Source organism: Trifolium pratense, linkage group LG7 (assembly GCF_020283565.1).
Source record: "Trifolium pratense cultivar HEN17-A07 linkage group LG7, ARS_RC_1.1, whole genome shotgun sequence".
In the NCBI taxonomy this organism is placed as follows: domain Eukaryota; kingdom Viridiplantae; phylum Streptophyta; class Magnoliopsida; order Fabales; family Fabaceae; genus Trifolium; species Trifolium pratense.
In genome coordinates, this window is record NC_060065.1 from 31,739,350 (window position 1) to 31,763,317 (window position 23,968).

Here is a 23,968-nt window from a genome sequence, read left to right on the forward strand (position 1 = left end):
AAATGTGTTTTGAATTAAGGTCATAGATGACGATGGTGAGGATTTTGATTGATATATCAAGATTTCTATTGTGCCGCCATTCTTACCAAATTATCATGACTCGTCATCATACTCAATCTCATTATCCTAGCCCTGAAATGATAAGTCTTACAGCCATGGTCATAGCATAGGCATACATAATTTATTTCAAATTATGGCCATAGATGACGATGAGGATTTGGATTGATATATCAGGATTTCTATTGCGCCGCTATTCTTATCAAATTATCATGACTCGTCATACTTGTTTCCTTGTGTACTTTCTATAGAATTGACCTTTGTTAAACGTTTATTCTGCCAAATAATGGTTGTTGTTCTCAATGCGTTTCAGGAGTGGCTATTAGCCATTCTAAGTGAGAGTGTGAAACTAAGATGATAGTTTCTGAGATTTGTAAATGACAAAACTAGAATCATTGTTTTTGTGTTCATGTTTACTCTTCACATCATTTTGCTAGCTATGTTATTATTTCTTTTTCCCTGCTATGAAACAAAAAATAAGGGATTCTTTTCTTCGTTTTTTTTTTTGGAAATAAAGAGGGCCGAAGCCCAAGAGAGACATGGTAGCTAACCCTTCCGCACATCGGTTTGCTTCACGATAAATGTGGTTTAACTTCGCTTCCTAATCCAGCTCCATCATTAGTCGAAGATCTTCTAATACCCACCCCCCACCACCACACACACACACACACCACCACCACCACCACCACCACACACACCCCACCTCCACTATGAAAGCATTACATTTTCCTATATATTTGGTGAAACCCCTTAAACATTCCTTCTCTGCTCTGCGCAACAAACCACCATTTCTGTTGAACTTGCACCGTCCGTATTTCTTGACCAAGGAAGAGGAATCTTTGTGTTAGGCTTGACAACAATCATAATTTCCTTGCTGGTGTTTAGTAGAAATGTTGCACTTTCCAGTCAGATGAGGACAACAAGGACAATTTCATTTTCTTAAGATGTTAGGTCCTAGATACTTTAATTTACATAAAATGCATCACTCCAATGATATTGTTCTTGGCTGCAAAATGAATGTCTCGTGAATACATTAAAATACCTGACCAACATTTATGACTTATGTCCTTCATGGTCCTTCCGCATCATCATGGAAGTTGAGTTTTATCCTTTAACTGTGTCTTGATTGCCTGTTTGTCATTCTATCATTGTTGAGCAATTTTTGACACAATGTAACTTTTTTTAACGATAAAAGGGATTTGATCCTCTTTTGCTGTTTGTGTCCAGTCTTCTCTCCTTTTCTTAATCCAACGGTTGTTGATTCACTAAGGAAAAAAAAATAGAGAAAAAGATAAATGAATGGCTGGGATGAAGGCAAATGAATAACACGAGGGAAAAGGCTGGAGCAGATCCAAATTCCGATAAAAGATTTAGATTAGTGGGGATCCGGATCCTATACTGCGGTGTCTCTCCTGCTATTTATTCTGCTAAAATCTCAATCTTTGTTCTCTTTTTAAGACAGTTTTTTCAATTTTATTTTATTTATTTAAAATCACTTAGCCGTTGGATTAGCAGAAGATATAGTGCTTGAGATGATCCAATTTCGATTAGTGGAGGCACACTCCATATATAAGTTCAGAGGTAGATCATAAGAGAAAAGGAATTGTCGCAAAAAGAAGATTAGTCAATAATAATTTTTTGGTCATTTGCATGTCACAAAGAGGGAAATAACTTAAAAAAAGATGCAACAAAAATAAGGAATAAAACAACTAAAATAACAATAACAATAAATAAATAGTAGATAGAAGATGTTGAGAGCAATTATTATTAGAGATATAGTTGATTGTTCTAGTTACTACTTAGTTAGCTTATAAATAAACTACTTAAAAAAAAACTTATAAATAACTTTTACACAAGTTATTTGTACTTAATTTTTTCATTTTTGTAATTTTACTCATTACCATTAATACAAGAGTTTTCTAATTTCATTTCTACTTCTTTCAAGAATGTATGTTTCTTAACATGGTATCAGAGTATATTTGATATTCACCTTGAAGAAAACTCTCCGCAGCATTTTCTCAAGAAAATTCAAATTTCTTTTTCTTTCTCAGTTCATTTCAAATTTTCCTTTCTTTTATCGGTTCTTTTTCACTAAATTTTCTGTTATAGTTTACCGAGAAAATCATTTTTTATGATTCTCATATTCATATACTCTCCTCCATTGATTTTGGTTCCAAATATTCAATTCATCTTCAATCCATTTTTCGTTTCGACATTCCATTCGATCGTCTTTGCTTTGTTTCGATTTGTTTCTGCTTGCCTTCGCATACGATTCTTGCAATTCATGTTCGCTCCAACTCCGTTTTGTGATTTTACTTTATCGCCACTTTTGTTTGCGTGTCTTTCCCCTAAATTTTAGGGATTTTGATTCATGATTCAGATCGGAGAGTCCCTGTTTCTATATCATTCTCTGCGTCTTTTCATTTGTTTCGTCATCTTCCAAGATCTGAATCTTGATTCCGACTACGGGTGCCTATGATCATAGTGACATAGATCATACAAATTGGATAGAAAGAGAGCATAGTCATACTCATGAGGTAAAAGTTCATAAGAGATTATATTTGATTAATAAAAAATAGTGAAAATAATACAATAGTGACTTTTATATAGAACAATTTTGTACATTAACCAATTAACTAGTAATAACCAATTTTAACAAACTAATGAAAATTCTAATTAACTAATGAAAGCTCTAAACTAACTTATTTCACAAAAATTGACTTTATAACTTTAAGAAATAAAGTTCAAATTATGTACGAGACAATTTCTAAAATTATATGTTTAACCATTTTCTCATAAAATATGATATTGTACCCAATATATTTGGGATAAAAACACATACAGCAGGTTTTTGTCCATAAAATAAAGGTTAAATAAGTTTCTAATTCTTATAAATATTTAAACTTTTAATTTTTTGTCCTTAAAATAATTTCAACAAATTTTATCATCTCAAATATTTTCCATCACGACTTTTATTAAAAAAAATTATACACTAAAAATAAAATTTAAAATTTTTATAAGAACTAAAAACTTATTTAACCGTAAAATAATAATATTTATACACAAAACTATATGAATATTTTTTTTTTCTGTCAATAATGACTAATCTCTGTCGGAGAACCTATATAGCGCACAAAGTGAGTTCTCTCCTGCCAACTGAATTTCTCCATAAGCATGAGACATAAATCGAATCTCTAACCACATGCTTAAGGGGACCAAGACTCTTATCATTTGAACCAATTCATTGTTGTTCATGAATATATATTTATTATTTATAAATTAGTTTAAAGTATAATTTTCAATACACTTCAAATTAAACCAACTAAAATTTTAGCAATGAGAGCCAGCTATTGAAACCAATCACAATTCTTTTGGTTCTCAATATATAATAATGTGTTTAGATATTTGGTTCTCAATCATAATTCATTTCAAAAGAATGCTGCATTCTAGGGGACGGGTCAAGCAATGATCTATATTTAACACCAAATTAAAGAATAAAGAGAGCCTAAAAAGGATTTAGTGGCCTTGTTGGGTCACTCCTGAGGAGTGTGGTGTGGAGTTAACGTCATTACGATTTTGACTCATGTTGTTTAGTGAAACAAACATATTATAAAAAAAAAAAATAATGTATATACTTTCCAACACTAAATTAAATAATTTTTCTAAACAAAGGTATTGTTAACATTTCTATAAAATAATAGTAGTAATGTTGGCGTCAATCAAGCAACAACAACCATGCAAGTTGATTGAATATTTAACTTAACCATGCTAACATCCTTACACCAATAATTTAGATCATGCGTCAGCAGATTTTTTTTTAGACACAATGTGTCAGCAAATATTGACATGTAGTATTAGCACTATAAAGCATAAAGCATTTTATTTTTTATGTTATTTTTAAAAGAAAAAAAATAATATATTGCTTGAAAAATATTAACAATACAATAGGCCACATTTGATAGGGATGGTATTCTTTTTATATTTGACCAAAAAGATAATGTATATTCTTAATTATTTAACAAATTTTAACATGTTGAATTTGAGAATCCAATGAATATCGTGTTTGGACCACTTCTTTTTAACACTAGCTAGGCACCAACCACCTCGTGATACCATTGGTGGAAGTGGAACTCTAACTATATAATAATCCGGTAAGAGTTTAAGATATGTTAAGTGAGTTGAAATTTTACATTGAATGAAAGATTGACGTTGAGTAACATATAAGTAAGAGGAATCATAAATTCAATGCTTCAAAGTTTTGTTTTGTTTTAGATGAAAATGTTGTGTTCAATTTACTTTTGTAGTAGTTCTTAGCTCAATTATCTAATTTAGTTAGTGAGGTTCCTCTCATGTCTCAACAACAGAAACAAAATTTAAATAAACATAAACACGAGAGTGAATGGAGATTTACTCAATCGATAGAAAACAACCAAAGGTGAACTTCATAAGTATATGTTTGGTTTCAATTCTGGAGTAGCCAGAATTGATTCTGGACATGTAGAATGGATTCTGACTTGTTTGGTTCCTCAAAAGTAGAATTGATTCTGCCTCCAGAATGGATTCTAATTGAAGCTAGAAATTGTAGCTTCTCATTCTAGAATTGATTTTTACACTCAAATTCTTTGTTCAACTCACTTTTGTATGAATATATCCAAACATAAATCAATTCTATCAAACTCAATTCTATTAAAATCAATTATGTCAAACTCAATTATGTCAAAATCAATTTTGTCCACCGCAAAACCAAACACATACTAAGTTAAACTCATTCTCTAGTAGTGGTGGTTGCAAGTGTTGACCTAGAATTGACGAGTAATTGAGTGTATTGTGAGAACTCTAGAGGTGAAAATGTATGTTAAAGAACGCAACCAATGAAATTTGTAAAATCCTAGAATCTATCAAAATTCACTTAATTTCTAATTTTGCTTGCGTGTCATTGCATATGCGAGCTACAACATCGCACACACGACATGCTATTTAACACATCGTTTCACTATAATCCTCACTAGTACTTGCGAGCTGCTCACATGCACGTAGCACATGATCAAAAATATTTCCTTAGACTTGCGAGTCATTGCCGCCGCATATGTGACATGGCTCACACTCATTTTTTCCTCTGTTGACTTGGCCCGCGCTAGCGAGCTATCACGCACATTGCTAATTGTTGATGGGACTATTTAGGTAACTCTAGTAGTGCGAGCTTTGGAGGTCTATTTCAAATGGGAAATGAACAATGGCTCAATAATTTTTTGAGCAATACATATAACAATCATGCAGAAATTTGTGTGATTCTGTATAGTATAAATCTGACGAAAAATTTGAAATATTCTTGTCATTTGCTACTACTCAAATTCTTTAATTATCTTTCAAGGTATTTTCATTTCGTCCAATCCATTTCATATCATTGTTAGTTAGATTCAATGCATTAAAAAGTTGTTGAAGCTTGATTAAAAGCTATTTAAATCATTTAGGTACAGTTGGATTATAAAGAATTGTTTTTGTTGAAGCTTCATTATTATAACGATTTCATAGTCATTTTTTTGTTAGATGTCTCACCAACGCTGACACTCTTCTTAAAATACTCCTTTTGGTACTATATATAAGAAAATATTGACTTTTTAGATACATTATAAAATTGATGTATCTAGACTATAATATTGTCTAGATGCGTTGATTTTACAATGAATCTAAAAAGCAAACATTTTTTTTATATATGAGACTGGAAGGAGTACTATACTTTGGATGTAATATGCTTTTGTTTTGGATAAATTAGATATCTCTATGTACAACTGATTAATTCGTCAAGTATTAGAGAATCCAAATAGACGGGAAACTCTTCTTAAGAGTTTTAACGCCGGTGCCGGTGTATCGCTGATGATACTGTTCTTATGACAGCATAATAATAATATTAATAATAAAATAATAAAAACGTTGTTGAGGGGTTAGTGTAACTGACGCCATTGTGAACGCAAGCAAACCCCAGCTGGGGACGGTGACGCCATCTCATCTGTCATTCAACCCACTTCATCATCTCCTTATCTCTCTCTCTCTCTCTCTCTCTCTCTCTCTCAAAACAACTAACGAAACTTCGACGATGGTGTCTGTCTCTCTGTAACATCAATCTGATGTCATCATTTGTCTCTTATTCCTCTTTTCTCTACCTCCCATTTTTTTCCTCAGAAATTTCCTCTTTTTTTAACCTTTGACTTCTAAGATCTCTTTCTTACCACTTTTCTGTCTTTACCCATTATTCTTTTTCTCTCTGGGTTTCTGTGTTTGTCTCAAAGTTCCAACCTTTTTGTGATTTAGATGGATCTGATCACAAAAATTCAGAATTTTATTTTCTGGGGTAGTGTTTTTTCTTCAAATTTATTCAATTGAAATTGAAAAGTTTGTTTTTTTATTATTGGGTTTGGTTTTATTATGCTGCTTTGGTGGCTCTGGAAATTTAAATAAGGAGCTTCTTCATAATTTTTTTTTTTTTTTTATATATAGAATTTGCAGATATACCAAATACTAGTAATTAAGCTTAGTTTATGAACTTGAGAATAAATTAAGGACTATTTAGTTTTTGTTTTTGTTAGGTCTTTTGATGTTTTAAGGAACTTTGTTTTGGATAGTTGATTAGTTTCAACTTACTTTTGAGTTGTGTACTCTTGGAATTTTGTGAGGTTTTGTATCATGTGATCATGTCATGTGTTTTTGTGACTTGAGGTTTTGTAACCAACACTTGTTAAGATTTGTGTTATATAAGTTATCTATTTATAGATACTTTTTTGTTTTTTAGTTCTTTGCTAGAAATTTTAGGGTCTTAGGATTTCTATATAAGAGGGAACTTTGAAGTGTATAAAGTTTGAGTTTTGTGATATAAGAAGATTATGGTATAGAGTATAGGCTCTCACATATAGGTTTTCAATTTCATAAATGGCCAATTCAGCTGAACCCTCATCATCTTTGAGTTTTACATCATCTTCCCATTTAACAAATGGATCCATTAGTCACAACTTATGTTCTAATGGCACCGATCATGCTCGAAACCTCGAGGTTATTAGTTTGAGTAAGCTTAGTTCTAATTTGGAGCAGCTTTTGATTGATTCTGATTATGATTATAGTGATGCCGAAATAGTTGTGGAGGGGATTTCGGTTAGAATTCATCGGTGTATTCTAGGTTCTAGGAGTAAGTTTTTTCATGAATTGTTCAAGAGAGGTAAAGATAAAGGATCATCAAAGAATGAAGGGAAATTGAAGTATTGTTTGAGTGATTTGTTGCCTTATGGAAAAGTTGGATATGAAGCTTTTAATATACTCATGAATTATGTATATAGTGGTAAACTCAAGCCGTCTCCGATGGAGGTGTCTACATGTGTCGATAAAGTGTGTGCTCATGATGCTTGTGGACCTGCAATTAACTTTTCTGTGGAGTTGATGTATGCCTCTTCCATTTTCCAAATACGGGAGTTGGTATCACTTTTTCAGGTAAACATTCTATCTATGACGATGATCGCCAATGATCGCCGTTACAAAGCGTGCACCATACAATTCAATATCTTTAATTAGTAAGACGTGACGTATGGAACATGTATCAGATCCGGTATCCCGGATGATAGTTGTGTCTTTAGTTAATAAGAAGTTTATGTATTTGAGGAGTATTGGTGAAAGTAATTTAAATTATTGTCGGATAGTTTTTTGCGTGTGTATGGGAAGTATCAGTTGCGTATCCGCATGCGGTTACGTGCTCGATACGATACTCTTCTATTTTTGAAGTATCTAGGCTTCATAGCCACTACTTGTCATACACTTACGAAATGTTACTTCAAATTTTAGAATAAGTAAATGTCTATTACGCTATTGGCAAGATGCTTGTATGATGATTTAGAACATAAGAGGTTTCATATACCTAGCATGTACCAATGCTCCGATATAAATGTTTTCCTTTTCCAAATCAAAGTCTTAGTTAATATTAGTTCTCTAATATAAATGATTTCCTTTTCGAAAACAAAATCTTTACTAGGTAGGTATTGTTGTTTAAATATAACTTTTTCTTTTGTTGATTTTGAAAGAGTGTGAAATTGAACTCTATGATTAAAATGTCATGTATCTTTCCTTTTCGTTGTGCATGTTTCGGAAATTGTAAATAAATTTTACATCTAATTTATTAGCTAGATTGTGTATGATCATTGAATATCAAGGTTAAGGATTGAGGAACTAATATACTTCATATTTTGCAGCGACGTCTTCTTAACTTTGTAGGGAAGGCTCTTGTGGAAGATGTCATTTCAATCCTTATGGTTAGTTTCCATTGTCAATTGAATCAACTCGTTGCTCAATGTGTTGAAAGGGTAGCACGATCGGACCTTGACCATATCTCAATCGAGAAAGAGCTTCCCCTTGAGCTCTCAGAAAAAGTTAAACTGCTCCGCCGTGATCTTCAAAAGGACGGGGAAAACGATACTCCTATGGTGGACGCTTTGTCTCTAAAACGAATCACTAGAATACATAAGGCATTGGATTCAGACGATGTCGAGCTTGTTAAACTTCTTTTAAACGAGTCCGACATTACTTTAGACGAAGCTGGTGCCCTCCATTACGCGGTAGCCTACTGTGACCCTAAGGTTGTTTCTGAAGTACTTGGATTGGGTCTTGCTAATGTCAATCTTCGAAATTCTCGAGGGTACACAGTGCTTCATGTTGCTGCCATGCGTAAGGAGCCTTCAATTATAGTATCGCTTCTTACAAAAGGGGCTTGTGCATCGGATTTGACTTTCGACGGTCAGAGTGCTGTTAGTATTTGTAGGAGGTTGACGAGGCCTAAGGATTATCACACAAAAACAGAACAAGGGAAAGAAACAAATAAAGACCGAATATGCATTGATGTTCTTGAAAGAGAAATGCGAAGGAATCCTTTGGCTGGAGATCCCTCTGTGTCTTCCCAAACAGTGGCTGATGATCTCCACATGAAGCTTCTGTACCTTGAGAACAGAGGTATGATATAACTTTAATCTCTTGCTAGTGTTTTATACATTGTTGTGCTGGATCCTGAGTCATTTTGTTTTCATACTTCTCTTCGTTCTATGTATATTTCTTTTGACTTGTTGATCATTAGGATCCTTGCTTCTCCCTTAGGAGTATATTTTTGTGCAAAATGCCGCTTGGAGGAACCGCATTTTGAAATTTTACGCATTGTTTGGTTCAATAGAAACTAGAAGGAAAGATGGTAATATAGTGGAAAGTTTGTTGGAATTTGTGTATCCATCGTTTGGTTGTTCTTAAAAAGAGAGAGGAAAGATTGAAATCAGCGGGTCACACCTTTAAAAAACCTTTCCTCTCAATTTTGGAAATTTCAAACTTTATGAAATTTCGAACTCGTAGAATTTAGACAGTTCAATGAAATGTATGACTGGAATTTGGACGCGGTAGGATTCACAAGCTACCTATGTTCTCCATGTCAAGGGTGTAGAGTTCTAAAGTTTCATTAGTCTATGAATTTTTTTATTCTTTGGAAAATAAATTAAGGCAAGAACGATGGGCCAATTTCTGCTAATGATTATAGGCGAATGATTTGGATCGCTATTGTGTGAAGAGGTCGCAGGTTTGAGTTGTGTTATTAGTCTCTCGCAAATGCAAGTTAAGACTATCTACAATAGATCGAACCCTTTCTTGCATCTGATACCAATTAATTGTGGCTTACATTCTTAGCTGAGACCGAGTTCAAAAACCCGCCTCAAGAAGTAAAAGTTTTACATGAGTAACAGAGTAAGCCTTAGGCCTTATGGGAGTCGCCTTGTGATCCGGATTCATTGATTAAGGAGTTTGAGTGAACACGTTTGAGCGAACACTCGGTGAAAACAAATAGGAAAGCACATGGCATCTTGTTTCTATAAAACCTTTATCTTTTTTTTTCTTCCTGATTCTTATGTCTGGTTTTTTATTGAATGTTATGTTCAACTTATTTATTACGTTGTATTCTCAAACCATCAAATAATAAGCATTGCTGGCAACTGCAGTGGCATTTGCAAGACTGTTCTTCCCTTTGGAAGCCAAACTAGCCATGGACATTGCTCGTGCGGAGACAACATCTGAGTTTGCCGGTCTTTCGGCATCGAAAGGTTCAAATGGAAACTTAAGGGAGGTTGATCTCAATGAGACTCCAATAATGCAAAACAAGAGACTTATTTCTAGGATGGAAGCCCTGATGAAAACAGGTAATTGCAGTCTTCATTAATAAAAATATTTTTTATATTTAATAACTTTTATAGTCACGGTGACTTCCTATGGAATCGTGGATCTCTTTCTAAGTTTCCATCAATGGCCTAATTGAAATTTTTTAAAATTTTTATATTTGAAATTTTAATTCAGTCCGTCTTTAGTTATGGCTAATAGCTCTATTTGAATTGACTTATTTGAGTTGAGTTTATTTACTAACATAAACTCGTGTGACACTGTTTGAGAGAGCTTATGGAAACAACTTATGACATATTCATAAGTTGTTTTCAGCTTTTATTTCCATAAGCTCTCTAGTATAGCTTTATAGAAGACTTAATTACATATTTGGTTCCTTACGCTTTATTTTAGGTAGTTGGTCTCTTACGTTACTGATGTCAATATAAGTTCATTCTTTTCAACAAATTTTGAGTTAATTTCGTCAAAAACTTCCACGTGGCACCCTCATAAGTTGTCCACGTATGCAACCCTGTTAGCCATGTGAACGATTTAAACAGAAATTTGACCAGAAGGACTAACTTATTGTAACGTTAGTAACGTAAGGGACCAACTTGAAACTCTTAAAACGTAAGGGAACCAATTCAAACTTACATAAACAAAAGGGACCAAACATGCAATTAAGCCTTTATAGAAACAACTTATAGCTTATACATAAACATCTAATATCGTAAGAGCTTATGCTATAAGCATGCAGTTAAGCTGTTTATCCAATGATACTCGATGCCAACTTTGTTTATGGCCAGTTTGGATCAAGTTTAGTTATCCATATTTATAAGTACAATTCTAACTCCTACTATCTTCCATGTTCTTATGTTATGTGGTGGCAGTCGAGATGGGACGGCGCTACTTTCCTCATTGCTCCGAAGTGCTCGATAAGTTCATGGAGGATGACCTACCTGACTTGTTTTACCTCGAGAAAGGCACCCAAGAAGAGCAGAGACTCAAAAGGACACGATTCGTCGAGCTTAAAGACGACGTCAACAAGGCTTTCAACAAGGACAAGGCCGAGTTCACTCGCTCCGGACTTTCATCTTCATCATCCTCATCATCCCTTAGAGATTCTGTATATTTCAAGGCTAGAAGAATGTGAAGTGAACATTGTCTTTTTGTTAATGTCTTACATATATGGTGCAAATTTTATAAGGTAATAATGCCTACCAACTCATGTAAAATTGTAAAATCTCTTGCAATCTTATGTAAACATATTTTTTAAAATTTATTGTATAAAATTATAAAACTTGTAAAACAATTAAACTATAGATCTAAATTGCTCAGTTTCCGGTAGCCGAAAAATATTTTTCGGTGGTGTATTTTTCTGTGTAAGCAATGCGGGGAAGAACAGCCATCAACTCATCACCTTAAATTGATGGTGCATTTGTTGTGTAAAAGAAAAGGTTGTTGCTACTTACACCCAACATTTTGCAAATCACACTCTAGCATTTCCAAACTACCCAACAAATTAATATGATAATTTTTCAAAAAAAAAAAACTAATTTGATAAATGCATATTTTTGTGTTCTAAAAACTAGCTTTTGAAATGTTAAAGTGTATTTACTTTCTAAAATCATTTTTTCAGTTTTCATTTTGTAAAATTGTGGCCAATTTAAATTGCAAACATGAGATGACAAACTCATGTAGTGTACAATTGTGATAGAAAGATGAAAGGAAAAGTTACTAACAAGATTAAATTAGAGTTACCACTATTTCTTCTTTTTTGGTAAAGGTTTGTTAATATTTTTAGAACAAAAAAAAAGTAAAAAATCAAATAGCTTTGAATTGTAAAGATAGAAGATCAAATAATTGATTTGACCATCAATTAATTAGCTCTCCTCACATTACTCACCTCACACACTTCCTAGTTTTACATGTTATCTCTCTTTCAAAGCATCTTCAAATATTTCAAATTTCAAATTCCCTTTCAAAAACCTAAACACCAAATCCTTGACCTCTTATTTGACAGTTTATGCATGGTTTAGCGATCCATCTTGCTCGTTTCTTCGTAGGACTCATCTGTTATTTACGTGGACAGAATTTCGTCATGAGAAATACCATTAAATATCCTTCAACCGACCCCCTTATTATTCTGAAAATAGCGGCCAACTTACCCTTCTTTAAAGAAGAATGTATGGAGATACCGTGTATATATAACGAAGTGTACGTTTATATTTAAGAAAATGCTAAATAATGTCTCTATGACACTAGTTAGAGAAGTAAAATGTAGTAAAATCATTTTAAAATTTATATAGTCAATATTTTTTTTTTGAACCAAACAAACTTAATTCATATCATTAACTAATAAATGTTCAATACATAAGAGAATAATCTCAAATATATGAAAACTAGCCCAAACATTGGCCGCCCTAGCAAGAGTATGAGCAACCAAATTCGTTTGTCTCCTAACAAACTTAACCTCAAAGTTTACATAAGATGATGACATAAGAAGAATAATGTCGTTAACAATTAAACTAAATTCCGAATTGCCCCGTCTTCTCGAATGGATAGCGTCAACCAACAACTTTGAGTCACTTTCAAATTGAACTCGCTCAATATTATCTAAAAAAACGTATTTAAATTTCAAAAAATAATTTTCATGGTAATCATAATGTTCTCTCAAAAAACTCTTAATCTGGTCAAATAATTTACTAGGTCCCATAAATAAAAAAAGTCTTATCAGCAACAGGTACTATCGTACCACAATAATGATAACTCATCATGTACTAAAATTTTAGTGTCATTTCATTTGGTTGTTTATGGAGAAGAAAAACATTTTACCGGCTAGCAGTTAAAAGTTAGTGTCAATGTAGAATCAGAGCATACCTGTGGCTTTTTATTGTACTGCTCTGCAATGTTTCTGTCTTTCTTTTTTAGTGCTTTTTTTAGAACTGTTACCCTCTTTTATTTGTCTTTGTAGTGTAGTCTGTTTTTGGCATGTATGTGTGTGTGTGGGGTTTGTGACCAAGAGTGCTTTACTTTCTTCTTCAATCAAGTTTGTGAATAGTGTTCATGTGATATACTACTCCCTCCGTCTCTAATTATAAGCAACCTTTCAAACAAAAAATTTGTCCTTAAATATAAGCTCATTTTCAATTCCCTAGACATATTTATTATTAATTTTCAAAACATAACCATATTTTACATTGAAATACGTAAAATTAACTATAAATACATTTTTTCACAAAGGACAATATAGTAATTGTAATGCCCAAAAAGTACACATTTATTACACTACCAACTTTTCGTAATAAGCGTGAAAATTGCAAAGGGAGCTTATATTAAGGGATGGAGGGAGTATATACTAAGGGGAAGATTTATGATGCACAAGTAAAACGAGTTTTTTTTTATTATGCATAAGTTTGTTTTGATTATTGGATTAATAAGTGTTTTCACTAGATTAAAATAGATATGAGGTGACATATTGATTTAACGGTAAGACTTATTGATTTAATAGTTAAAACAATGTTGCATTTAAAATTATATGCGCGGAACGAGCAAACCCTAAAAAATGATGAACAGAGTTAGAAAATTTTCATTCAAAATCAAAAGTTGCACTTGAGATAACACTAAAAAGGAGCATGAAATGGAAGAAAAAGACATTGTTGTATTTGATGCATTTTTGAGTTAAATGAATGAAAATGTACTTAAAGAAAGTTCAATTTGATCATTTGATTTTTTTTTTTTTACACAAACAAATTTATGGTATTTCATTCATAACAATAGTAGAAATACAATTAAAAATTACACCGAAAATAATGCGAGAAACATTGGATAAAATTGTTCGTGCAAGAGCATAATCGCAACGGTTTGCTTGACGCCTAGCAAAAATTACTATAAAGTCATTATAACAACGAAGCAAAGTTCAAAATAAAATTAAGAGAAACTAAAATTAAAAGTTGGTATATTTTTTAAAAAAAAAAACCAAAGACATATTTAACATCAGGGACGGATGCACGTTGGAAGGTGTGTGGGCGGGTGCTGCACAAAAAATTTAAATTTTTTTTTTAAGAATATATATTAGATGAGTAATGCTAGGGACACACCCACTAACACACTCTTTAAACACACTCCAATAATATCAAGACACCTCACTCACTCTCTTTGTTACTTTACCAGATAACCGGTTGGACAAGTTGAGAGTTTTTTTTTAAAGGGTAAATAGGGTTTTACCCCTGTAAAATAGGTCAGTTTTGCGTTACCCCTGCAAAAATTTTTTTTTGTGATTACCCCCCTGTAAAATGAAGATTCCATCATTTACCCCCCTCAGTCGACAACATGGATGTTGACTGGACAAAATTGATGACGTGGGATGCATGTGTGACTTTTTATTCATTTTTTATTAAAGTTTTTGTGCCACGTAGATAAATAACTTAATATAATTATTAATTTTTCAAAAAGAAAAAGAAATTAAAAAAAATTGTTAATGAAATTTATTTATAAACATTCTTGTTCTTCTTCTCGGTGTAATCACAAATCAAATCCCACACAATCAACAAAATCTTCTTACCCAAATTTCTCTCAAATTTCACATCTTATTAAAAACCCTAAATTATTTATCTTCTATAATCACAACTATTGAAGAAGATGAACCTTTAACCCCAATTACTATCGTTTTTTTCTTCTTTTTTTTTCAGTTTTTTTTAATTAAAAAAATAATAATTATACATTCATTAATGAATTGACAATAAAAAAAATAAATATAAAATAAATTAATTCCACTTGTATGTGCCACGTCATCATTTTTGTCCAGTTAGCATCCATGTTATCGACTGAGGGGGGTAAATGATGGAATCTTCATTTTACAGGGCGGTAATCACGAAAAAAAATTTTGCAGGGAGGTAACGCAAAACTGGTCTATTTTGCAGGGGGGTAAAACCCTATTTACCCTTTTTTTAATAACTTAACTATCGTCACCCTCCCCAATTTTCCAAAACTCCATTGATGCTATCTATCGATCTGCACTGTATCTATGTAACTATTGCAAGCTCCTGTAACTATTATTTTTGTCACCCCAATTTTGCTAAGAGGTGATGGATCTGAAAATTTGTTTTTACAATTAGAGGTGATGCTCCTCTAATTAAGATGACTGCATGAGAGTAGTGAATTTCCTTTGGTAGAAGAACAAGGAAGATGAGAGTAGTACTTATATAGAGAAAAATACTTTTATTGACATTAAAAATGAGAAAATCATTAAGTATTTTCAAAACATGAGTTCTTGTATAGAACAAATATGATGCATATTTATACTTTTTAAAATGAAATGTAGTAATTGTCAAAAAAAATAAAAATGAAATGTAGTAGTATTTTTTTTAGAAAATGTATATTTAATGTTAGAATGTAGTGCCCCACTATGTAAAATTCCTGGATATGTCACTGTTTAACATTGTATAACGGTTATGGGAGCAGAAAACTGAGAGCACGACACAGGTAATTGGCCGCGCCAATGGTACCCTCCAGGCCTGGCAGCAGGCGCGTCAACCAGCTGACATAGCCCACCCACGACAACAACAGGTCCAAGTTACACCATGGCAACCTCCGCCGCTAAATTTCGTCAAGTGCAACCTTGATGCATCCATATTTGCTCATGAGCAACGTATAGGCATGGGAGCTTGTCTTCGCGACGACAAAGGGAGTTTTATCTTGGCCATGACAGCACATGAAGATGTGGTAATGACAGTACAGGAAGCAGAAGCGTGGAGCTTATATCAAGGTATACAATGGGTTGCTAGCTTGGGTTATAATAAAGTTGTCTTTGAACTAGATTGTAAGATTGTTGTGGATGATGTGAACAAGATGAGTATCAACCAATCAGAGTATGGTTCAATCATTCAAAATTGTCGAACCTTACTTCATCACTATAATGACTTCATAGTCGTTTTTACTAGGCGTCAAGCAAACGGTAGCGCTCATGCACTCGCACGAGCAGCTTTATCCCATGCTTATCGCAGTACTTTTAATGTAATCCCTCATTGTATTGCTACTATTATTATGAATGAAATGACATAAGTTTTTTTTGCGTCAAAAAAAAAAAAACATTGTATAACGGTTATGTCTAATGATTAATTTTATAAAATATGCATCTAGTAAAATGTTATTGAACAATTTAACGTTGCTCAAATTTAGACCAATATAATTTGATATCATCTCATTATATTAAATATATTAATATAATCCTGTCAAAAAAATATTAATATAATGAGGAGGGATCCGTTGATTCCAGGAGTAAGTCTTTATTGACTTACTCCGCTTAATAACTCGATATCGACATTATATTTCTTCAATCCAACCATTGAATTCAAAGATCTTATTGAGTAGATCAACTCCACAAATTTTTATAAAATATGAGGAGGGATCCGTTGACTCAAGGAGTAAGTCTCCATTGACTTACTCCGTTTAATAACTCGATATCGGCATTATATTTCTTCAATCCAACCGTCGAATTCAAAGATCTTATTGAGTAGACCAACTCCACAAATTTTTATAAAAATTCAAAATCGATCGATAATCATATTGAAATATAAAAATGAAGCCAAACAAACAACAAAACATCAGACCCAACGAAATCACATAAACCCATAGTAAAATCCAACATATATAACAAGTCTTTAACTTAATTGATAAAAATTGCTAAAATTATTAGGTCGGATGCTATGACTAGAGTTTGAATCTCAACTCTTTTACTCGTACTTGTGAGTTTATAATGGCAAAGTTCAATTTAATGGCAACTAACACTAAGCAATCTCTCTCACATGCTTGGTTTGAGTCAAAATAATTCAATCTAAAAAAAACTCTTATTTTAAGGCGTATATTTCACAACAATTTTGACCGTCGATTTAAGATCAGATGATCTAGATTTGTTACAGCAAGACGTTGTTTTAGCATGAAATCATATTCCAAGATTGAACTTTCTCAATAGCTTCTTTTTGGCTCAAAATTTTGAGATCTAAAGTTTTAATTTGGATTGTTTGATTCTTGGACCAACCCTAAGAACGTAGTAATGTTAAAATTTTAAGAGAAAATGTTATCGTTTGCTATAGTCCTACCTAACTCAACGTCACGAATTTGTCTCAATAATTGTATGTAGATAATACTCGACTCACACAAAAAATTTCAAAAAGTTTTTAAAATCTTAAAACAACAGAAGTACACACAAGAGACATACCATGCTTATAAAATACCTAGTAAATAACTATTTTATATTGTTTTAATATAAATTAATGCAAATAGAAACATAACATGAAACCAAACAACAAAACATCAGAACCAACGAAACCACATACTACCCATAGTAAAGTCCAGCACAAGTTGATCTTACCTAACTTAACCGTATCAGAACATAATATAAAATATAGTACTATTTTTAATTAAAATTAAGAGTTAAATAGTGTTTATTCTCTAATGTCATCGAATTCCAGTTTACTCCTTGTAATATTTTTTTTTTGAAGAAGCTACTCCTTGTAATATTATTTTCATTACCCCTATAATGTGGAGATTTCATCCTTTTATCCTTTCATTAAATATATATCGGCTTACGATTCCGTCCTTTTGCCTCCTATAATGTTAATGAATTTCAGTTTATTCTCACTAAGCATGTCACATCATCATTTATCTGGAATTTTAAGTCAACATATTCAATGAGAGGTTAAGAGGACAAAATCTTGACATTAGAGGGGTTAACAGGAAAAACAATATCATATAGGAGGCATATCAAAATTCGATTCAATATAAAAGCACTGTATTTTTTTGGTTTTCATTCTCTAGTTTCTAGCGGAAGGGGGCCCTAGTAGTCCAGAGTTCGGGGCGAGTTCGTGCATCAAGTGGTTCCAGTCCCCTCCCAAATGCAGTTGCGGGGATCGAACCGTGGTCCTCCCTACCAAGTTCAGCGTCGATCACCACTGAACCAACTAACATTTGGTATATAAAAGCACTGTATTGTCCATGATAATAAATAATAATAAAATTACTGTCTTAAACTTAAATTTTTTAATGACATAAAAGTACTTTTTTGTACACACTATAGTTAAATTTAAATTTACAATTGCAATTTGCAAGTAACTGTTTATAAAATGTGGCGGCAATTTAACTCATAAGTTGAACAAATTTACACAACAGAATCTTATAAACTTTTTAAAATATAGTTTAAAAGATCCACTCATTCACAAAATCCAACACATTTATTTGTCTTCTTTGTTTGTGTCTATTATATTCACATATAGCTATGTATAATCTAGCTGTCTTTAAACTTTATCTTATATTTCTTATTTTCAATTTTTTTCTATCTCTAAAACTTCTTCTTCTACCTTCAAAATCCATTTCATTGAGCCTCTTATGGCTTTTTCTCAACAAAATTCAAAAGGGTCTTCTTCTTCTTCTTCATCTAAGTTCAAAAGGGTATCTTCAACTTTTGAAAGATCAAATTTTTCTAAGTCTTTTGTGTTAGAAAATTCAACAATGGTTGAAACTTTGGTGAATGGTGATGATGGTGATGGTTCCATTATTAATGGAGTGATTGGTATTCTTAGTGGTTACATAGGAAGATATGTAAAAGATGATAGTTTTAGAAAAACTATTAGAGAGAAATGTATTTCTTTCTTGGATAGAATAAGAAAAAGAAGAAGAAAAGATGCCGATGATGATGATGCCGATGATGATGAAATCTTTGTGAACATTGATTTTTGTATGGAGAAAATTGATAAGTTGATAGAAGTTTATCATCAAGGAACAAAGAAACAAGTTACAATGATGAAAAGCTTAAGAAATTCTATTGAGCTTTTAACCAAAATTGCTTCTAAATCTCAACTTTCATCTTGTGCTCAACTTTACTTAGCAATAGCTTATAAGTTGATGAAAAATGATAAAGTTTCTTCAAAGTTTTTACTTCAAGTGTTTTGTTATTCACCAAATTTGGCTAGAACTTATTTACTTTGTGACCTTTGGGAGCATTTGTTTCTACCTCATCTACTTCATCTAAAAATTTGGTATACTAGTGAATTTGAATTTCTTTCAAATGAAGTTTATGGTGAGAAGGAAAAGAAAATCAAAGTTTTGAACAAAGTTTACAATGAAAAAATGGATAGTGGAACTTATCTTTTTGCTATGTATTATAAGCAATGGCTTAAAGTTAGTGGCGCCGGTGAGCCTCCTCTTCCGATTGTTCCCCTGCCGTCAAGGCCAAGTTATAGATCATCAAGAAGAATGTCTTCAGATTCTACCATTTCTAATTCTTCCATTAATCCAAACTTGTAAGTTATAGGCACATCTTACATATTCATCACAATAATAGTAACCCTCTGGAACGAAATATAAGCAAATAAGTAAGTGTATGTACTTTTTTGCTTACATTTCGTTCCCGAGGAATTTTTTACCAGATACATGTACTTTGTTTTGTTTATCTTTTATTTCGGAGCGAGTAGCTATATTATGTGGTTTAATATTTTGGTTCTTTGTAACAGATACAAGGCAGTGTTTGGCCTCAAAGAAGAGAAGCAAAAACCTACCTGTCTTGGTGACAAAAGTGGAATTATGACACTAAGCAAGAAATTAGAGATTGATAAAAAATTCCAAGGAGATGATTACAAATGCAGTTCAGTTCAGGTTAGTTTAAGTTCCTTCAAATTTATCGATATTAAGGGTGTATTTGGATTGAATTATTTGAGCTTATATACTATCATAAGTACTTGTGAGACTGTTTGGAAAAACTTAGCGATACAACTTTTGAAATGCCCATACGCTGTTTTCAGCTTATTCCATAAGCTCTCATAGCATATGAAAACGGCTTGTATCTTATAAACAGTTTGATTTTATTTTATCTTTTTCCATAGAAATAGCTTATACATAAGCACTTATTAGATAAGCGCTTAGTTAAGTTGTTTATCCAAATAGGGCCAAAGTTAGTTGCATTTCATAAATTTAATCTCTTTCTCACTTGTGACAGAAACAAGACAGATTCTCTTTTGAAAGATCATCAAGCCAAATTGACAAGAATCAAGCTCAAAGATTGGATTATTTTAAGTGCTTATCTTGCAGGTTCATACCAACAGAAACCATGTCAAAAATCAACTATATTAAATCTAAGAATGCTTCTTTAAGTGTTCTTTCAAGTGACTTAGTTGAAGCTATTCGAACTATATGTTCATCCGACATTCTAACTGAATGCGAATTTGCTATTCGTGTTGTCACCAAAGCTTGGTTGAACTCACCCGGTGATCCTCTCATCGAAGAAGCATTGACACAAACCAATGTAGTTGAAGGTATCTTAGAGGTTTTATATGTCTCAACCGAAGATGAAATTCTCGAATTGATTATATCAATTTTGGCGGAATTAATGACAAGAAATGATTCAATTAGACAAATAATACTAAATTCTGATCCACAATTAGAAGTTTTTGTGAGACTTTTAAGAAGTACTAGTCTTTTTCTTAAGGCTTCGGTGCTTCTTTATTTGTCGAAACCAATGGCGAAACAAATGATATCATCAGAATGGGTGCCATTGATACTTAGAGTATTGGAATTTGGTGACAAATTGCAAACACTTTTCACAGTTCAATGTAGTCCTCAAGTTGCAGCATTTTATATTTTGGATCAACTTTTAAACGGTTTCGATGAAGATAAGAATTTGGAGAATGCTAGACAAGTTCTTTCACTTGGTGGATTGACACTTTTGATGAAAAGAATTGAAGATGGAGAGATGAATGAGAGGGAGAATTCTGCTTTGATTATTTCGTGTTGCGTTCGAGCCGAAGGAAGTTGCAGAAGCTACTTAGCTGAGAATATTAATAAGAGTTCATTGCTTGAACTCATTGTTCTTGGATGGAAACAAAATTCAAGTGGTAATGCATTGTTTGTGATATCTGAGTTGCTTTCCCTTGATAGGTAAGTTGCTTTATGATTTAATTCGTATACACTGTCGTGTAAAAAAGATTATAATGTCAATCAATCATAATCATCTGGTCATTACAAATTTTGACTTTTATTTATACCCGTTTTTAAAGTCAATTGATATAATTGGTTGTGATGATGTGCTGATAGTATAAAACTTTTACCACCGATGGTGCATGAAAATTTAACTCTTTTTTTTTTTTTTTTTATCTTGAAATGCTGATATTCTTTTGGAAAATACAATAGAAGAACCAAGATTTTGAAATTCTTAAGAGGACTCAATGATGGATGGAGTGGCTTAAACACAATGCACATTTTCTTCACATACCTTCAAAAGGCTCCACAAGAAGAAAGGCCTTTAGTTGCAGTGATATTATTGATGCTTGATCTTATGGTAATTCACTCAACTTACTATAGCATATATAAAAGTTATTAGTTGTGCACGTGATTTTGTGACTTAAATTTATTTTCAAAATCATAACTTTTAGACCCTCCTACATTTCATAGGCATGTTACTAGAGGTTAGGGTTGTTAGTTTTTAGGGTTCGAACCCTAAGTCTCCTACTTGAATTTTAACTTTTAAATTCTCCTACATTTTATACGAAAATGTTAGTAAGATAGTGATTATCTTAGTTTTTACTTTTTAGAGTTCAAACAATGAATCTCTAATACTGCTCGAAACTCTTTACCTTTGTAAGGTAGTGATTATTTTAGTTTTCAGGTTTCGAACTCTGAATCTCTGATTCTGCTTGAAACTCTTTACGTTAGTAAGGTAGTGATTATTTTAGTTTTTAGGGTTCGAATCCTAAATCTCTGATCCTACTTGAAATTCTTTATGTGTCTCTCACTTCACCAAACAGGCTACCTAGAAAATTGAATTGATTTTTTAATTTGTTGGTAAAAAAAAAAGAGTTCACTAATGCAATAGCAGGTGTGTTGCAGGAAGATAATTTCAAGGGGAGCATATATAGAGAAGAAGCTATTGAAGCAATTGTAGCTTCTTTAAATTGTCAAATATGTGATGATAGAGTTCAACAGCAATCAGCAAAAGCTCTACTTTTATTAGGAGGCCATTTTTCTTATGCAGGGGAATCATTAATGGAAAAATTGTTTTTACAAAAATCAGGTTTCCAAGAATTTTGCTTAGAAGATTCATTTCCTCCTTGCAAAGAAATTGTTGCTTATGATTCAATTCACAAGGTAAACTTTGCTTATGAAAAATTTAGAAAAAAAATTATGATATTAATTTATTTTAGTTTCTATTTTAGAACGATCAATTTAGCGCGTGATCGAGTATTTTCAATTTACAAACATAACATAAAAAACTAGTATATAATTAAATATTGTTTATTTCATGTTTCTAGTATTGGTGGTTTCTCTTCTATTTTTAGTACTAGAAATTTATTTGATTATTCATATTTGGTTGATTATACAAGGAGGAAGAAGAAAATGAAAGTTGGCAAAAAAAAGTAGCTTATGTCTTATTCAAAAGTGAAAATAGAAAATTGCTATCTGCACTTGCAAATTCTATAGCCAATGGGATCCCATGCTTAGCACGTGCAAGTCTTGCAACTATTTCATGGATGTGTAGCTATCTTCACTTAGTTGAAGATACAAAGTTTACATCAATGGCTTTCTCAATCTTCACACCACATTTGCTACAATCATTGAATTATGATAATGATGTTGAAGAAAGAGTACTTGCTTCATATTCATTGTTGCATCTTACAAAAAATTCAGGTACGTACATAATTCTGGATTCAAAATCGAGTCACTATGTATCAATGTCCTTACAGCTATCAATTGACTTGTATCTACGGAACTTAATGATCATAATTTTATTCTTCAATTTGGCATCATAGAGGTTTCCAATTAAATATGGCCTCACAACATGTTCTTATTATAAAAATTTAATTAATAATTTACTTACTATAATTTATGTCATATATAGTTTTTTTTTTTTCATTTTGTCCTCACAAATGTCTTATATTGCTAGCAGGATGTGACTCTATCCTACCATCACTAAACAAAGACTCACTCAAACATCTAAGAAATCTCTCCCTAGTGACGTGGACTGCCAATGAACTTATCTCAATATTCTCAAAAAGAAGCATGCAATTAAATCAATAATAGCCAGTCTCATATTTGTTGAATATACCTATTGTATGTTTCAAAGAACGGTGAGTTTGATAAAATTACAGTGACATTATGATTCAGCTATAGAGTATAATTTTTGTCAAAATTACTGTGTCTCATTGTAATTTTGATAATCTCATCGTCAATTCAAAAATAAATTCAATTAATTAGTTGTATTTTCCTTATTATCATTCCCTTTCATTTTCACATAAGCTGGATTGTAACCATATATCCATGAATTTTGTATAGTTGATTAACTTGAAAAAGGAAGGGAATATTTTCCACCAAAAGAAAAATATTTGTTTTTTTATTACCACGACATTAGTATATGAAGTTATGATTTGGTGCATGGAAATAAATAGTGGGTGTGGTCTAATATCGGGTGGTCATCGGATTTTGGAGAGATTCTGATACCGTCTTAAAATTGGGAGGGTGACCTAATTCAACCCTACAAAACCAGCTCTGTTACCATCTTATAAGTGTTTATAAAGTATAGACAATCATCATCATACAAGCCGATTTTATAGAATTCTAAGAGTTTTCTATGAAACACAAAAGGTGGGTTCTCCAATTTCAACCGAATTTTCTTTATAGATATGAGTCAAGAGTCGAACTTCTGACCACATATTTAATGGGATCAAGATCCTTATCACTTGGATCAATTTATTATTGGTAGAAAAAT

At 32.3% G+C, this 23,968-nt stretch overlaps 2 protein-coding genes across 2 annotated transcripts; both read left to right on the forward strand.

Moving 5' to 3' along the window:
* Positions 1 to 5,803: 5,803 nt before the first annotated feature.
* LOC123899942 (BTB/POZ domain and ankyrin repeat-containing protein NPR1-like) lies at positions 5,804 to 11,686 on the forward strand. Its single transcript, XM_045951211.1, has 4 exons — positions 5,804 to 7,533; positions 8,286 to 9,039; positions 10,062 to 10,259; positions 11,106 to 11,686. The coding sequence occupies exons 1-4, from the start codon at positions 6,982 to 6,984 to the stop codon at positions 11,366 to 11,368; spliced, it is 1,767 nt and encodes a 588-aa protein (XP_045807167.1). The 5' UTR covers positions 5,804 to 6,981; the 3' UTR covers positions 11,369 to 11,686.
* A 6,736-nt stretch (positions 11,687 to 18,422) lies between these two features.
* Positions 18,423 to 23,576, forward strand: LOC123897793 (putative E3 ubiquitin-protein ligase LIN-2). The gene is made up of 7 exons (XM_045948576.1): positions 18,423 to 19,514; positions 19,725 to 19,866; positions 20,207 to 21,144; positions 21,397 to 21,544; positions 22,093 to 22,350; positions 22,587 to 22,890; positions 23,150 to 23,576. The coding sequence occupies exons 1-7, from the start codon at positions 18,601 to 18,603 to the stop codon at positions 23,278 to 23,280; spliced, it is 2,835 nt and encodes a 944-aa protein (XP_045804532.1). The 5' UTR covers positions 18,423 to 18,600; the 3' UTR covers positions 23,281 to 23,576.
* The last annotated feature ends 392 nt before the right edge of the window (positions 23,577 to 23,968 follow it).

Bases quoted from the DNA above. Each gene is read 5' to 3' on its own strand.
- LOC123899942 (XM_045951211.1), top strand. From the start codon at position 6,982: ATGGCCAATTCAGCTGAACCCTCATCATCTTTGAGTTTTACATCATCT. The intron at 9,040-10,061 runs GTATGATATAAC...TGGCAACTGCAG, and splicing joins TCTGTACCTTGAGAACAGAG to TGGCATTTGCAAGACTGTTC. The intron at 10,260-11,105 runs GTAATTGCAGTC...ATGTGGTGGCAG, and splicing joins GGAAGCCCTGATGAAAACAG to TCGAGATGGGACGGCGCTAC.
- LOC123897793 (XM_045948576.1), top strand. From the start codon at position 18,601: ATGGCTTTTTCTCAACAAAATTCAAAAGGGTCTTCTTCTTCTTCTTCA. The intron at 19,515-19,724 runs GTAAGTTATAGG...TCTTTGTAACAG, and splicing joins TCTTCCATTAATCCAAACTT to ATACAAGGCAGTGTTTGGCC. The intron at 21,545-22,092 runs GTAATTCACTCA...GGTGTGTTGCAG, and splicing joins TATTGATGCTTGATCTTATG to GAAGATAATTTCAAGGGGAG.